We start from the raw sequence: 14,881 nt of genomic DNA on the forward strand, positions 1-14,881 counted from the left end.
TACACCCTGCCCCATGATCAGATCGCAGAGGAAGCGTACACGAGCCACAGATAGTCTTGGTTCTGCACGAAAGCAACCACGCTGCACGCCAAGGGATCTCTGTGGCGGAGACACCGCCTTTTTGTCCCTCCATTCACCCCTTGTTCGCCGAAAGCGCCTGCCACAAACAAATCTCCCTATCCGATAACTTGACTGCAGAACTGCCGGTCAAGCCACCTTGGATGCTGCGACGCTGCGATGCAGCTGTTGTGATCCCGATGCCACGTTGGTGGAGGGGCAGCGAGCGCCGCTGCAAGAAAGCCTCCTCTTGGCAGTTCCACGCCCAACTCTAGCCCTGGCGGAAAAGCAGGGACCAGGGTGATTGTGGGCGCATGGCAGGAACCGGGCCTCTCCTGCGGCATATCGCGTGGGTGGGTGCCATAGGTGGTTGCTATGCTGCTTGGTATTGTGGGGCAGCAGAGCCAGGTTTATCATTCGAGAATAGAATAGAGAACGATCCCCAGGTGGGAAAATGAAGGCCTCGTGGACACGAGCCCGAGTTGGGACCACATTAAGGCTTACTCCAGCTCTATTTTCGTAATGTGTCGTCCTGGTATCACAATGAGGCCTATCAACCGGTGTGTCATGTTCACTTTGACAGTTGCGCTCTTTGCTTCCGACCCTTCTCCCCGCGACTCTTTCTCGTGTGCGGCGGCTTGTACGGCAGATGTAGTGGGCATACGATATTCAAAAGAGTTGGCGAGGATGATATTCCGGTCCTATCGAGGAATTTTTGATTAGTACCGCTCGCTGTATGCTATTTCAAATCCCATAGCATGTAGTTCATAAATAACTGCTTACCGCATCGGTACACTTAAAAAGCCCGACAAACATCCGAGTATCCGTGGTATGAATCCGCAGTGTGTGACCCAACAGCCCTTCCAAGTACTCAACAGACTGATCGTGATCCATTGTGGTTGGTGCGTTGTTCGTGTCAGCAGCCAAAGGACCTCCAATGTGCGGGGGAGTTGAAGTCTGAGGGTAGCCGAGCTGAAAAGGATTCCGACGGAGGAATGACAGAGTCGGATTATTCGGGGGGTTGGCAAAGTTAAGTAATTTCTCTTGCAGTTTGGGATTCCCCTGGCCTTGTGGTTCAATTGAAGGAGGGACGACGTCGGGTGGACAAACAACTTTGTTGATGCCTGAGGCCACACTAGGCTAATGGCGGCCGGCCATAAACAGCGATCATGCCAAAATCTACAATTTTGAAAGAGCTATAGAGTGTCTAGATAATGAAGAGTCAGTATCCCAAAAATGTAGCATGAGCTACTAACCTTACTCTATACGTATATTTATGTATACACTAGTGGTTATATCGGACTAGCTACCTAGGTACATACCAATCTAGGCAAGCGATCACAATACCTCCGATATAGCTACCTAGGGCCGGATCAAATGAGACGCACCCTTACCCAAGCCTGCAATGAAGTCGGGAGTCACTAGAATATCGAATTAAGCCAGATAGCTAGCTATGTACGTTCATTATAAGTCAAAGCCCCTAGTCTTTCAAGTAGTCCCGGGCTTCCATAGACGCTAAAGACCGAAAAATCTCTCGGTTCTTTTCAACAAGGGAAGAAAAGCAAGGCAATATAATTAGCCATTAACACCTTGCCCAAATAGCCCAAATAGCCCAATAGGTATCACGAAATAGAAGGAAAGGTAATGATAACCTCTCCTGACAAAAAAAACACCAGCGCACGATGATGAAAAAGGACCCGTGTAACCAAATTACATCCAGGCCATTCCTCCTACCCAGTTCTTGGGCGCCTGATCCAACCCATCACTCCCGCTTCTGCTATCCATGTCCATATCCATGTCCACATCAGCACCCATCTGATTGGATCCGGGACTGTTGCTGTCGCTCGAGCTGTCTCCGGAGCTCATTTGATTAAAAGCCTGGCGACGCAGGAGATCCTCCTGGGTCTGTGCAGTCTCGTTGGCACGCGGTGCAAGCGCTTGACGGGATGGTCGGAAAGAAGATGATTGCTGCGGCGTTTGTTGGAAGAATCGGTGTAATGTTTGTTGTCGGGGGTCAACAGCTTCTGGTGTTTCGAGAGTCGGCTCTGAGTCCATTGTATCCATATCGGTGGCCTGTGTAGCCTCCTGCTGCTTTTGTGCGGAGAAAATCCATCGTAGGGTGTTTCCTGCCGGCTGTTAGCAAGGTTGAACGTTGACGCGATCAAGGGAGAGTACTCCGAGCCGAGGCACTTACGGTAAATAACTTGGTCACTGGGACGATCGTCTCTGAAGCGCTTTCGCGTCCGACTGTGGAGGTGTGTGCTCCCATCTATCATCATGCCCCATTCACTGGGGGCTGGAACTGACGGACTGGTCGGGAGAGCTGTGAACGAAGCTTTCCGCTTGAGTGACATTTTAAGAGCTTGGTGTATAGTAAGGTAGATCGGTAGAGGGTGTGTAGAGGTAATTGCGTATAAAAAGTCTCACGAAGGTGGTAATGACAAGAGAAGAGAGGTGTGAGAAATTGAGACGAGGACTGGGCAATGCGAACACAATTGGCTGAGCGCGTCATTCCCGGGTTTCGCGTTGCATTCCTTGAGGCTAAGCCAAAACGGGTAATATAGGTAGGATAGCTGTCCATTAACAACTTTCTACATGAACGCTGGGACCTCTGCATTTGTAGAAGAAGCAGATTATTTCTACTCTCAATGGATATATCCGACCTAGAGGTATCAATACTGTTGCCTCGATCAAGCGACTATCCCTTGTCGCGATCATTCTTTCGGTATCCAGAACTACACTTCTTCAAACACGACTGCAATGTACAACGAACTCTTGCTGATAACTAACATTTTTACAAACAGCCACTTCTTTATATGCAGCTATTCGACCCTTTCATTCTGTTTGCCAGTGCTGTATCTTGGTAGGGTATATAGGTACTTCTGAGGTTCCATATGACACTCAAATATAGAAATTCACAATACGATGTTGACTAGAAAACTCCTATATAGGAAATGCATGCATATTTCCTATAAATCTTTCTCTGTATCTCCCAAATCTTCCCATTGGCGCGTTGGTTACGGAGTAGAGTGTTCGGGATCCCCCGCTCCCCCCACTTCTCCTCAATTGGAGAGCTTCAGCTTCCAAGGTTGTAGGACACCACTTCTCACATTCACCTTGACATTAACCCATTAATACAAATCCTACCATGCCATCTCGACAGGCCTCTCACTCTGGATCATGGTACTCAGATAGTGCCCGCACTCTGGCCCGTCAGCTAGATGGTTGGCTGGCGCAGGTGCCAGACACGATGGAGAAGGTCGGCTCGCTGCCAACTCCAGGAGCCAGAGTGATCATTGCACCGTATGTCTGAGGCCCTTATCATACATATGATAGATATTACATATGTATCCAGAGCCAAGCATACTAATCAACCAGACATGCGGGTTATTCGTACTCCGGGCCCTGCGCAGCCTACGCATACAAGGCACTGGATCTCTCTAAAGCGTGAGCTTATCTCCGGCTTTTTTTATGAAACCTCTCTAACCTCACAAATAGGAAGCGAATCTTTATTCTGGGACCATCACATCATGTCTCACTCGCAACATTGGCTCTCCCAACGCTAACTTCCTACCGTACCCCTCTATCCGATGAACCCCTCCCACTAGACACCGAGCTGATTACCCGGCTTCTCGAAACCCAGGCAACCAAACCAAACGGGGCAAAGATTAGCTTCACAACTATGTCACGATCGGTCGATGAAGACGAGCATAGCATCGAGATGCACCTACCTTACATCCACCGCTTGCTCCAGCTCCAATATCCAGATTCTCCAGCCTCCGAATACCCACCTCTAGTCCCAATCATGGTGGGAAATACCTCGACGGCAACAGAGCAAGCATTCGGAGCCCTCTTAGCCCCCTATCTGGCGGACCCGGAAAACGCCTTTGTGATAAGTTCGGATTTCTGCCACTGGGGCCTCCGCTTCCGCTACACATACTATGTTCCACAGGCCCTCAGGCCAGGGCCACAACTCCCATTGTCTGGTGATATACTTCCGCAACCCGGAATGGATGCAAGCAGCGTCGATCAGGCCGTCGAGATGGTCTCAGCTGGTCACTCTTTGCGGAAACGCGACCATATCTCAAGCCGTGAGCCTGCCATTCACGAGAGTATCTCAGCATTTGACATGGCTACCATGGCTGCTATCACGACGGGATCTGCAAAGTCTTTCCTCGAAATTATTGAACGCACGGGTAACACAGTATGCGGGCGCCATCCGATCGGGGTAATCATGGCAGCCCTGGAAATCGTCACGGCAAGTCAAGCAGCCGAGCAGGAAGGACGCTTTTACTTCCTGCGGTACGAGCGTAGCTCGGATGTAGAAGATATCGATGACAGCTCGGTGAGCTATGTCTCTGCATTTGCCGTGCTTTAAGATAGTCCATCACATGGCCTTGATGGCAGACCTTTTCTCCTTGCTTTTAGCTCGGATAACGGGCGTTAGCTCTAGCAACGATTGCTCAAGTAAGGTTGGAATCAATGAGTTATGGTTATCCGAACCAGAAATTACCTAGATTTAACTTGTTCAATATAACTTTCAAGATCGCGTGTCCACCCGGGGCCGTGGGTATTTCTTCCTTTCGTGTGATGGACTGTAGCATTTACCTAAATCACCAGTCTAGACATATGACAGGCTCTATCGCAGATACCCATCAAATCGGGTTTATATTCCCACCTTTCCCGAATTGCCATAAGCTGACACTTGGTAGATATCCGTACCCCTCTCTATGTCTATTGGTGGGTTGGGTATCTGGCAGGTCTACTCGGATACTAGGAATCTCAAACGGCATATATCCGTCACAAGGCTTCATTCAAAACAATGTTAGACTGCTATCCTACACACGCACGGGGAGTTATAATACCACATCAAGAGACGAGAATCTAGCGTGAGATCTCTAGAGCAGGTAACCCCGCCGATTTCCTCTTTGCACTCACTAGTAGCAAATAAGAAGATCTTAGATTGATAATAAATCGCCGAGACAGACTTTTCTTCAAGTTTGAGGTCAGGTTTTGAAACATATTAACGCCGAGGGCCCCCACAGTCGATGATTGCACTTGGGGATACACCATGCACATGGTCCTTTGTGCTTTGTGAATGGATCCCTGATCTCTTAGATTGTATAAGATGTTTCAAGATGAGATCTATTAGAATATCTCTGCACTCTATGTTACCAGAAAAGGTCAAACGTGGAACACCTCCGTAAATTAGCCGCTGGGCTGATGGAGGCGTTATTCAGCCAATCCGACAGCCCTACGGATCACCAGGTACCTGTCTCTGTCAGCCTCTTCCCCTAGTCTCATTATATTTCAACTAACCAGATCGCAGAAGAGCATCTTTCGGTTTCCTGGTCCCGTCGGAATCTAAGCGCCGAGGACCCTCGTCTGACAGGGTGGCACTGTGGCAGTCGGGGCATCAGCAGGATTTCTTTGGGGTTTTCTTTGAAGGCAGCAGCCCACTTTAGGGCTTCATTGTCTAATTGATCTATTGTCCAACTATGCATACAAAGAGTGGATCTGATTATAGAAAATGTGGCATTGTAAAACAAAGCGCCAAATCCATATAAGACTTTTTAACTCAAGTCTTATGTCCTATCTTTCTACGGGCTTTCATTCCTCACTACTCCAGTCGCTCATTAAGCTGGACACATCTTTCATTCCTTTTATCTTCAACATAGTCCAGCTTGGCTTAGTGGAGATATTCCTTGGCTGGTACTAGGATTTCTTCACCGCTCAAAAAGCCATGTTCTACTTCTTCGTGGCCCTGGTTGGCCTTTTGCCTTTCTTTACCTTCGCTTCCCCGACTCCAGTCGACTACATTACCAACACCATGGCCTCATCTACTGATGAAAACGTAGGAAACAAATTGGTTTTCTGCCATTTTATGGCAAGTTACACATTTATTGCATTGTCAAACCCCCTCAACATAAACACTAACACTATTTAGATGGGCATCGTTAGCAACCGCGAAAGCGCAGGCGACTATGACGATGACATGAAACGTGCCAGAGACGCAGGTATCGATGCCTTTGCATTGAATATTGGCACCGATTCTTACAGCGATACCCAACTCTACTATGCCTATGAATCTGCTGCCAACAATGGCATGAAAGTGTTCATCTCCTTCGACTTCAACTGGTGGCAGGCCAGCCAGGGCAGCGAAGTCGGCGCCAAGATCGCGCAGTATGCAAGTCATCCCGGGCAGCTCATGGTCGATGGGAAGGTCTTTGTATCGTCGTTTACGGGCGACGGTGTCGATGTCGATGCAATCAGATCCGCTGCTGGCAGTGAAATCTTCTTTGCGCCGAATTTCCACCCCGGGCAGGGTGATTTCGATAAAATCGACGGTGCTTTGAGCTGGATGGGTTGGGACAGTAATGGACATAACAGGGCTCCGACTGATGGGCAGAAGGTTACTGTTGAAGATAGCGATGAGGCTTATAATGATGCCCTTCAAGGGAAACCATACATTGCGCGTGAGTGGCTATAGTATGTTGGTTTTTCTGTGCATATTCGCTGATTGACAAATAGCCATCTCGCCTTGGTTCTCGACTCATTACGGCCCCGAGGTCTCGTACAGCAAGAACTGGGTGTTCCCTTCCGACCTCCTCTGGTATGACCGGTGGAGAGAAATCCTACGTCTCAGCCCTCGCTTTGTGGAGATTATCACCTGGAATGACTATGGTGAATCACACTATATCGGCCCGCTGTCGTCACCACACACAGACGACGGTGCCTCGAAGTGGGTGATGGACATGTAAGTAGAGATAGCCCACCCTAGCAAATTAACGGAAACATCAACTGACGAGGAAACAGGCCCCACAACGGCTGGCTCGACATGGCAAAGCCCTTCATCGCCGCCTATAAAGCAGGCTCGAGACTGCCCGTCAGATTCATAGAAGAAGAAAAACTGGTTTACTGGTACCGGCCTACGCCGAAGGACGTCGACTGCGACGCAACCGACACAACAATGCAAGGCAGCTCCAGCAACGCCGAAGGCGAGTTCTCCCGCGGCCGGCCCGACGGCGCTGACACAATGAAAGACGAGGTGTTTGTTGTCACGATGCTGAAGATGCCCGCGCTGGTGCGGGTGCAGTCGGGCGATAAGAGTGAGACCTACATCGCGCCTCCGGGGGTCTGGTCACACTCGGTGCCGATGGGCGTGGGCGCGCAGAGTTTCAAAGTCACTCGCGGTTTCCGGACGGTTCAGGCTTTGTCGGGGACGAGTTTGAGGGATGTTGTTGACACGTGCGTCTGCGGGATCTACAACTTCAATGCTTATGTGGGCACTCTGCCGGCGGAGGCCTCTGTTGACCAGCTGCAACCGGCTGGGTTGACTATGTTGTCGGAGGGGTTGCAGGTGACGCCCCAGATTAACACTCTGGGTTGATACTCTTGGTGTCGGGTATGGCGGTGGGTTACTTATTGCTTGAGGTCTGGGACCAATGTACAGAGTCACTGAGTGAAGTGAGTGCCCTGGTTCGCTCACTTGATCGAAGTGTGAGGGCTATCTGTAGAACATCAATAGAATACAACACGCTGGCAGAGACAATCTACTGTCCTCCCTCTCTAAATTAGTGTTACCTCACTGTTAAGAATCTAGTTCAGGCTAGAATACCGGGTACTAGCTATGGCCTAACGAGGGAAGTATAGTTTGAAGATGCGGACATTGCTGCTGGATACAGGGACAATTTCGTCACTCTATGAATCGAACAGCCTTTTGGACGCGAGTTTTCACGCTATCTCAATTCCCAAGTCTCATTTCCTTCATAACCCGTGACTTGATTTTTTGGCCCCCACATTGTCGTCCAACATCGGTGCCTGGCACGCATAGCCCCTTCTATCTGCCTTATAAGCACCACTTCTCTTATGTCCCTGAGAGCTACTCCGTGCGGAGTATGCCTTCGAAGTTACTGCGCCATCGGGGTGTGGCTTGAATCAGCCTACTACTTGACCTTGACCTCAGGAAACGGAGCTTCGAGGGAACGGCTGAGTATCCCTGTCAACGAACTACACTAATGCACGCGGTTCTCTGCCACAGTGCTCTAGAGCCCAAAAGTCCCTAACCTCGTGCGAGATTCTCCAATTGTTTTGGTCTAGCATGAGTCCAACTCAGGAACGCCCGGATAACCCCTGTCGACCATGCCAAAAATAGGAAGGTACTAACTAACAGACCAACGCCGCCCACCCCAATTTGCGCACTATCCGATGCAGAGGATATGTCCGAGTTGTGAACTAGTTCAATTAGATGAGCTGAAAAGAGGGGGGACGCTCAAGGTATCTACCTGGGGCCTTATCACAAGAGGAGCCATCGCCTTCTAAGTCTGGCCCTATTAAAGCTGCCGTCTCGCTACCACCTCCTGCTATGGATTTCAAGTCCACAACCCCGACTCCGAAAAAAGGTTCGGGACGACGATCAAGCGGGGCCCTATCACAGGAGGAGCCATCGCCTTCTAAGTCTGGCCCTATCAAAGCTGATATAAGGATCATGGAAGACAAGATTTCCACACTTAAGCTCCGATGAGAGGGGGCCCATTCCTATGTAGTTATAGCGGCGAGGCAGGCTATCCGAGTGTCGTTTCGTCCATTTCCACTCGTTTGGATGCTGCTCGCATGGAGTAAATCTTGCGCTTGTGGTTTTCTGCCACATTTTCATAATGTATTCTGAGCGTGATCCTGAAAGCCCTCATAAAAGCGGCAGCTTATATGGGAAAGTCTCACCCGGCAGAGGAAATCCAATATCCATTACATAGAGGTACTTGAGCAATATGGTTACCTGAAACATGAATGACATCTATGAATGTTTATAAGCCAGTTGCTATTGCTGATCAAAATCGAATCTAGAGAAGATAGAGTAGAACTATGTACGGAGTACCTACGGAGTATCGAACAAGGTACGGCCCTAAAGTACAAGGATCTACAAATAGCCCGAGTTGTTATCTTCCGCATTTCCTTATCTTTTTTGGTCCCAGATAAATATATCAGATACTACGTATGTACATAAATACCTCATCCTGTTCCCCTTTATCTTTTCACCGACTCTTTGCCCATGTCCTTAACCGGACCACTTGGCGCTACCCGGATTGACGGGAACGTGTTGTGCCCGGGTCAGCAGGTGCAGGTCTTGTGGCATTATTTATGAACCGACCTCGCTGTCAATGTCAATGTCTCTTTGCTTTTGATTTTAGCGGGGACGAACAGAGCTACTATCAACAATGGCCCGTATGAAACATGGGGTTTTCTCCTGGGAGGATGTGCTGCTTCAGCGGTACCAGAGTAAGTAAATAACTTCTATTCTTACTTTTTTTTAAATACTTCATTTACTTCATTTACTTCTTGTTGGGTGTACATATCTAACAGACCTAAAAAAACCAACAGGCAACAAACCCCCTCCACTTCCCCGCCGCCAAACAATAGCATTCTCCTCACCCCAGCTCCAAAGCCGACTCCTCGCCCGGCTATCACCGGAGCTCCGCCTAATGATCTGGGGATTTGTCCTAGCAGACCAAAGAATCCACATAATCCAATGCAGCAGGCAGCGCCTCGGACACGTGGTATGTCCATGTGCGCTCGAGCCAAAAAGGTCTTCATCGCCAAAACGCCATACACGCCAGAACCGCAATTTATTCTGCGAGATCTGCCATGGCACGGGCATCTCCCAGCCGGCGAAAGAGGCCGATCTCCTCCGCTGGAATAAGGTTAAGCTACTGGGTCTGGCGTTGACTTGTCGGCAGATGTATGGTTGAAACATTGATCCTTCCCCTTCCCGTACCCCAACCCTATACTTCTATACAATATACAATATACATTGTACGATGTACGATTTATAACCCACAACCTACCTCTCCTCTCCTCTCCTACCTACTCACCCCCAGAGAAAGAACTACAAATACAAACCTACAATTCTTCCCCCACTCCCAATACTAATAATAAAAAAACAGATACCACGAATCAATCCCTCTCCTCTACACCCTCCCAACCCTAGAATTCAGTAACCCTTGGACCCTCCCATACCTCCTCCCAACGATCCCACCCGAACACCGGGACCGCATACGCGCCATTGAGCTGCGCTGGTCCTTCCCAGGTCACTGGCTACCGAGCAAAGACTCCGTGCGCGCAGTGTACGTGTCCGCCGGACGGACGCAGTGGACAGAGACGTGTCGGGCGGTATCGCAGCTGGGGTCACTGCGGTCATTTGTGCTCGTTCTGGAGAGCAATTGGTTCAGCGAGCCTGTTGAGAAATTGGTGGGGTTTTTGGAGCCCCTGAGAGGGGTGGTTGTTCGGTCTGTTTCGAGACGGGGTTGGGATTGGGATTGTGGCAAGAGGGATGATATGGATGTGGATCTTTATGTGGACCTTGATAGGGATGGGGGTCGGTTTCGGAGGGAGATTGGGAGTGATGGGTTCAGTTCGGATGAGGACTCTTGTAAGAGTTTAAGGTCTGATTCTGGTTCGTTTTCTTCTGTTGGGGTTTGTGATTCGACGGCTACGGCTACGGCCTCGGGATCTGGGTCGAGGGGGAGCTGGGAGCTGAGGCTTCAAGGCCAATCTTACTATTTGCATGAATTGGATCGCATAGGGGTGGATCTTCGGCGGAGGGGCATAGACTGCTGGATATCAGCGGTGTGAGAGGGAGGTATGCTTGTTCGCGATCCGCAATGGCGTGATAATCTTGTTTTATGCATGATGTTGCAATGATCGTCCATGATCTAGACGATGTATGTTGTACAACATACACAGTAAGGTCGTCACTTTTTCCTTGTTTTTTTCCGGCACGCATGTTTCGGCATCACTTCGGAGTATGTTGCAGGACACCGTTGCAGATCTACATATTAGGATCGGAGTATCATCGACACATACTCGGGCATCTACTTATTTCTGAATGTTCCAGGTATGACATGTCCTGTAGCTCAACGTAATATACAGCAAATGCTACTCCGTACTAAGTCGCTATATATAATTGAAAATTCTCGGTTTTTTCCTATCTCCCCCTATACTCTCCACCTAGGCAATCCAAGTGAGACCCTGGACCCACCAAGAGGAGTTAGCCTATAAATATATCCTATAAATAAAACACGTGTTTTGCCTTATAGGAATGATGTAGAATCAAGATGATATCAACTGTGATTTCCTCATTCCAAGTACATAGTGCATTGTACATGTGCATTTCACAGTGTACACTGACATCCTCTACTCCGTACCTAGGGTTAAGAGTATTACGTCGTGTGATGATGATATGTGATGTCGGCAGGGGCAAAAAACCTGCACTCGGCTCCACCGGGGGCGCTAGGGAGAGCGCGGGGAAGATTGCACATCACAATTAAACTAGTCTGGTAATTTATGGTGGGATACACTGGAGCATATGTAGTAATGAAATATTGGTATTGAATGGTGCAAGCCCACTGGTAGAAAGTTAAAAAAAAAATCGACCCTTGAAAAGATGGTCAGGTATATAAGAAGGAAAGATCGAACTGGCGATCCTGCCAGGACATGCAAAAGTAAACATAGAGAAAAATGGCCGCATCCGTGACTCGTACATGTGTCGTCGGGCAGTTCACAAAGATATTAGAAATAAAGATTGAGAAATGAAAAGGATAGAAGATATCGTCGTCACCGCGGACGGCGTGCCGAACCTATGAAGCGAAAACCCCGGTTGTAACCCATATTAAGTGCAAGATGGTCGGGAAAAATCAGGCTCCAGATGTGGTATCTCAGAGAAGAGTAAGGAAATGGAAATTATCGCGTAGATAGATGTCGTGATTCGGGCATAGGAGAGAAATTGTATGATCGATGATCAGAGGAACAATTGGTCAACATCGCCAGCCATTGTGGACGGACAGGCCCTGGAGCTTGCTCGTCTAAGTCTGCGGTCGCACATGCTTGAATCTTTGTCAAGATAGCATGGTCGTCTTTCTGATGCCGACGCCCAAAAGGGATGACAGTGGCACGAAGTTGCCCAACGCGACCGCAGTGGCTTTGGTCAATAGTCGGAACCAACGTTGACTAAGGGTTTCTCGAACGTCGCTGCGCCCAGCCAGTCCTCCGATGCGAGAAAGGGGGCTGTGGAATATTGAATATCCAGGTCGCAGAATCGTTCGATGAGTGGTGTGGCTGATATGAAATTTCAGAAGCCAAGGAGTTGATGTGATGCCAGGTTACCAGCAGTAATCTTACCGCCCTTCACGGGATCGGTCGGGTCCTGAGTTACCATGGCCTCGTGCGGCGAGCCATTCGGTCGATGCCTCCTGGCGAGCACCTGGGTGTTTCTGGTCCTCGCGGCGGCCTGTAAGGCCTTGTGGGAGCATGTTGTTAATCTCTGCTGCCAGAGCAGATGCCATGTAGCACCGGAGTTCCTTCTCTTCGCGCTCATCCTCCTTGATCAGGCGGCGTTGGTCGGTCTTCGACATGTTTTCGCGACGCTTGCGTCGGATCTCGTGAATCGACCACAGAACGACTTCTTCGGGGGCGCGATTGCGGGGGCTTCCGTGTCGGGAAAAGTTGCGAACGTAGCGGCGGGTGACATCGGTCGCACCGTCGATGGAGAAGGCCACACAGTAGGAGATCTTGCGTTGCCATCCTTCGGTGTACAGGCGAGGCTGATCCCAGGCGCCCTCGCAGGCATCGACGTGGACCCATCGTCGCTGGTGTTCCGAGTACACTTCGGTCCAGACATAGTCCTCGGAATTCCAAACCCAACGGACTCGGGCTCCGACTGCGCGGCAGAACATGCTAAAGCAGTTTGCCCATTCGCCAACTCTGCCTCGTCGAGATTGCAGCAATTGCCACACATCTGAATATCGCGGGAATCGCTCGTGGGCGGTACAACTAGTATCGGAACAACGGTACAGCTCGACTCGGGTTGCGCCCCGGGCGGTCTCATCGGGGGTGGGAGGGGTCATGCCTTGGGCGATCGTGGGCATGTGGCATTTCGAGCATGGAGGGTTATTAACAAATTGGAAAAATGACCCCTTGAACCATCTGCATGAAGATGGATATGTTAGCAAGGGCGCAATGGGTCTAGACCATCTAGGAATTCCAACAAACCTTAACAATGCTCGGATCACACAATCTTGGTAGCCCCATTCCGGCTTCCCTGCCACGCTGGCAGCCTGGGCCTGCATAATCTGGGATTCTTCCTCTGCCTCGGAATAAAGGCGATCAAGCGGAATAACGCACAAGGCCTCATCCAATAGACCCGGATTTTCGTATTTGGTCGGCGTGACCGATAACCCCTTCAACAAATTATAAAATTTGAGTGAAGCTGCGTCCTGGGGAGGCGATGGCATGATAGGAAGACCGCGTAGTGCTGGTGAGGTCGTGGACGGCTTTGGGGAGGGAGCAGCGGCAGGAGCGCCTATCGAGGGAGGAGGTGGTGGAGCTCGCGTCGGCGGCGGAGGGATCGATGAACTGGACATCGGAGACGGTGATGGTGAGTGAGTACGCGAGCGAGAAGGTTCATGAAGTCGGTTGAGTCGTTTGGTGCGCATCAGCTGTTCGAATTCGTGGGTTAGAGAGGAGGCGTCGTAGCCATTTGGGGCAGGCTGGGTAGCCCGGTGTCTGCCGTCCGCCATAGTCGATGAGGAAGTCACGGCAGACTTCCAAGACGATGAATGTCGAGATCCAGAATGACTCGAAATGGATGAGCAGTCGAGTTTGGGCGAAAGAGGTCCAATTTGACCCAGGGTTGGGGTGGGGGAAGAGGTGTAAGAAAGGGATGTCAGAGACGAGTAGTAAAGAAGGGACTACCTCGCTCGAGTTGACGTAGCACTTGAAGATCTCTTATTGGAGAGTCAAGAAGGGAAGAGAGAAAAACAGGCCCTTGGAGAGAGAGAGGGACGGAGAGAGGACAAGAGTACGGAGTAGCGTACGCAGTATTACGAGCGTCGTCAGCATCTGGCCCCAATCACGGGCCCCGCGGCCAAGCCGCGTATGCGAAACCGAAAAAAAAGGCCGCCAAGAGGACCCTTTTTCCCCGTAATTTCCGTAATTTGCGTATTTTTGGATCCCGTGAACACGTAACGTCCACATCCAGATTTTCATGGATCGTTGCTAGTTTCTTGGCATTGTCTATACTTTGATGGCTTGAAGGCTTCTATATCCTTTTTGGTTCTTGACATATACTTATCATTTATCTAGATATTACCTCGGATTTTTTAGGTATATTCAAGGGACTTATGTATCTATGTGCTACACACGAGTCAGAAGGTGAGTACCCTATACACCAACGTGGCTCATCACACAGTTACTAAGCCTTCTAAGGTTGTTGTCAATATAATAATCAGGTTGGGTACAACAGCGAAGATCAATACCCTTGAGGGTTCGTAAGGCGATGATCAAAGCTCGTGGTCGGTCTATTCGGTTGTTATACTCCATAAGAGTACATATTTAACAGTCAGTGTACATCGGATGTACTCTGTATGTTGTACGTACTCCGTACTCCAAACCAAATCATCATCAAACTAAAGTCAAGAGAAAAAAAAAAAAAAAAAGGAAATATCCAGGAGCGCATGTTGTAGGGCCAACGCGCGGCCAAGATACGAAAGCTCAACTGTTCCGTCCGCTTTTCCACTGAAAGGCTGGAGACGCGCAAGCGTCCGTCTTGGCATTTCACACGATCGGGGCCGACAGCCTCCGCCTAAGCCGCTTTGAGGCGGTGCTCACAGCCAGATGGGGTTTAGCGTAGTACATAGTACCATATGAAGTGCTTCTAAGGCATCTTCGTCTTCTCTGGTATGAATGTCCCATGCAACATGAGATCGTAATTCCTGGGAGACTCAATCGCCCATCTTCGATGGGAATGTGACTATGAGATTCAACTTCCGAT

General features: G+C 49.7%; 6 protein-coding genes across 6 annotated transcripts; 3 read left to right on the top strand and 3 right to left on the bottom strand.

Moving 5' to 3' along the window:
- Positions 1 to 557: 557 nt before the first annotated feature.
- On the bottom strand, positions 558 to 951 carry N7471_004376 (LSM domain-containing protein; the record flags this gene model as incomplete). Its single annotated transcript, XM_057277095.1, has 2 exons — positions 558 to 758; positions 841 to 951. The coding sequence occupies 2 exons, from the start codon at positions 949 to 951 to the stop codon at positions 558 to 560; spliced, it is 312 nt and encodes a 103-aa protein (XP_057136705.1).
- Positions 952 to 1,571: 620 nt separating this feature from the next.
- On the bottom strand, positions 1,572 to 2,482 carry N7471_004377 (uncharacterized protein). Its single transcript, XM_057277096.1, has 2 exons — positions 2,252 to 2,482; positions 1,572 to 2,183 (listed from the first exon to the last, which is right to left on the bottom strand). The coding sequence occupies exons 1-2, from the start codon at positions 2,409 to 2,411 to the stop codon at positions 1,768 to 1,770; spliced, it is 576 nt and encodes a 191-aa protein (XP_057136706.1). The 5' UTR covers positions 2,412 to 2,482; the 3' UTR covers positions 1,572 to 1,767.
- Positions 2,483 to 3,205: 723 nt separating this feature from the next.
- Positions 3,206 to 4,435, top strand: N7471_004378 (protein MEMO1; the record flags this gene model as incomplete). The annotated part of the gene is made up of 3 exons (XM_057277097.1): positions 3,206 to 3,360; positions 3,436 to 3,504; positions 3,556 to 4,435. 3 exons carry the CDS (start codon positions 3,206 to 3,208, stop codon positions 4,433 to 4,435), a joined length of 1,104 nt encoding a protein of 367 aa, XP_057136707.1.
- Positions 4,436 to 5,800: 1,365 nt separating this feature from the next.
- Positions 5,801 to 7,447, top strand: N7471_004379 (glycoside hydrolase family 71 protein; the record flags this gene model as incomplete). The annotated part of the gene is made up of 4 exons (XM_057277098.1): positions 5,801 to 5,944; positions 6,005 to 6,533; positions 6,589 to 6,814; positions 6,874 to 7,447. The coding sequence occupies 4 exons, from the start codon at positions 5,801 to 5,803 to the stop codon at positions 7,445 to 7,447; spliced, it is 1,473 nt and encodes a 490-aa protein (XP_057136708.1).
- A 1,825-nt stretch (positions 7,448 to 9,272) lies between these two features.
- N7471_004380 (uncharacterized protein) lies at positions 9,273 to 10,686 on the top strand (the record flags this gene model as incomplete). Its single annotated transcript, XM_057277099.1, has 3 exons — positions 9,273 to 9,333; positions 9,436 to 9,793; positions 9,999 to 10,686. 3 exons carry the CDS (start codon positions 9,273 to 9,275, stop codon positions 10,684 to 10,686), a joined length of 1,107 nt encoding a protein of 368 aa, XP_057136709.1.
- Positions 10,687 to 11,335: 649 nt separating this feature from the next.
- png1 (peptide-N4-(N-acetyl-beta-glucosaminyl)asparagine amidase) lies at positions 11,336 to 13,870 on the bottom strand. The gene is made up of 2 exons (XM_057277100.1): positions 13,102 to 13,870; positions 11,336 to 13,035 (listed from the first exon to the last, which is right to left on the bottom strand). The coding sequence occupies exons 1-2, from the start codon at positions 13,626 to 13,628 to the stop codon at positions 12,228 to 12,230; spliced, it is 1,335 nt and encodes a 444-aa protein (XP_057136710.1). The 5' UTR covers positions 13,629 to 13,870; the 3' UTR covers positions 11,336 to 12,227.
- Between the last annotated feature and the right edge of the window lie 1,011 nt (positions 13,871 to 14,881).

The sequence above is a fragment of the Penicillium samsonianum genome (genome assembly GCF_028829775.1).
Source record: "Penicillium samsonianum strain IBT 33392 chromosome Unknown utg000003l_segment0_segment0, whole genome shotgun sequence".
NCBI lineage: Eukaryota > Fungi > Ascomycota > Eurotiomycetes > Eurotiales > Aspergillaceae > Penicillium > Penicillium samsonianum.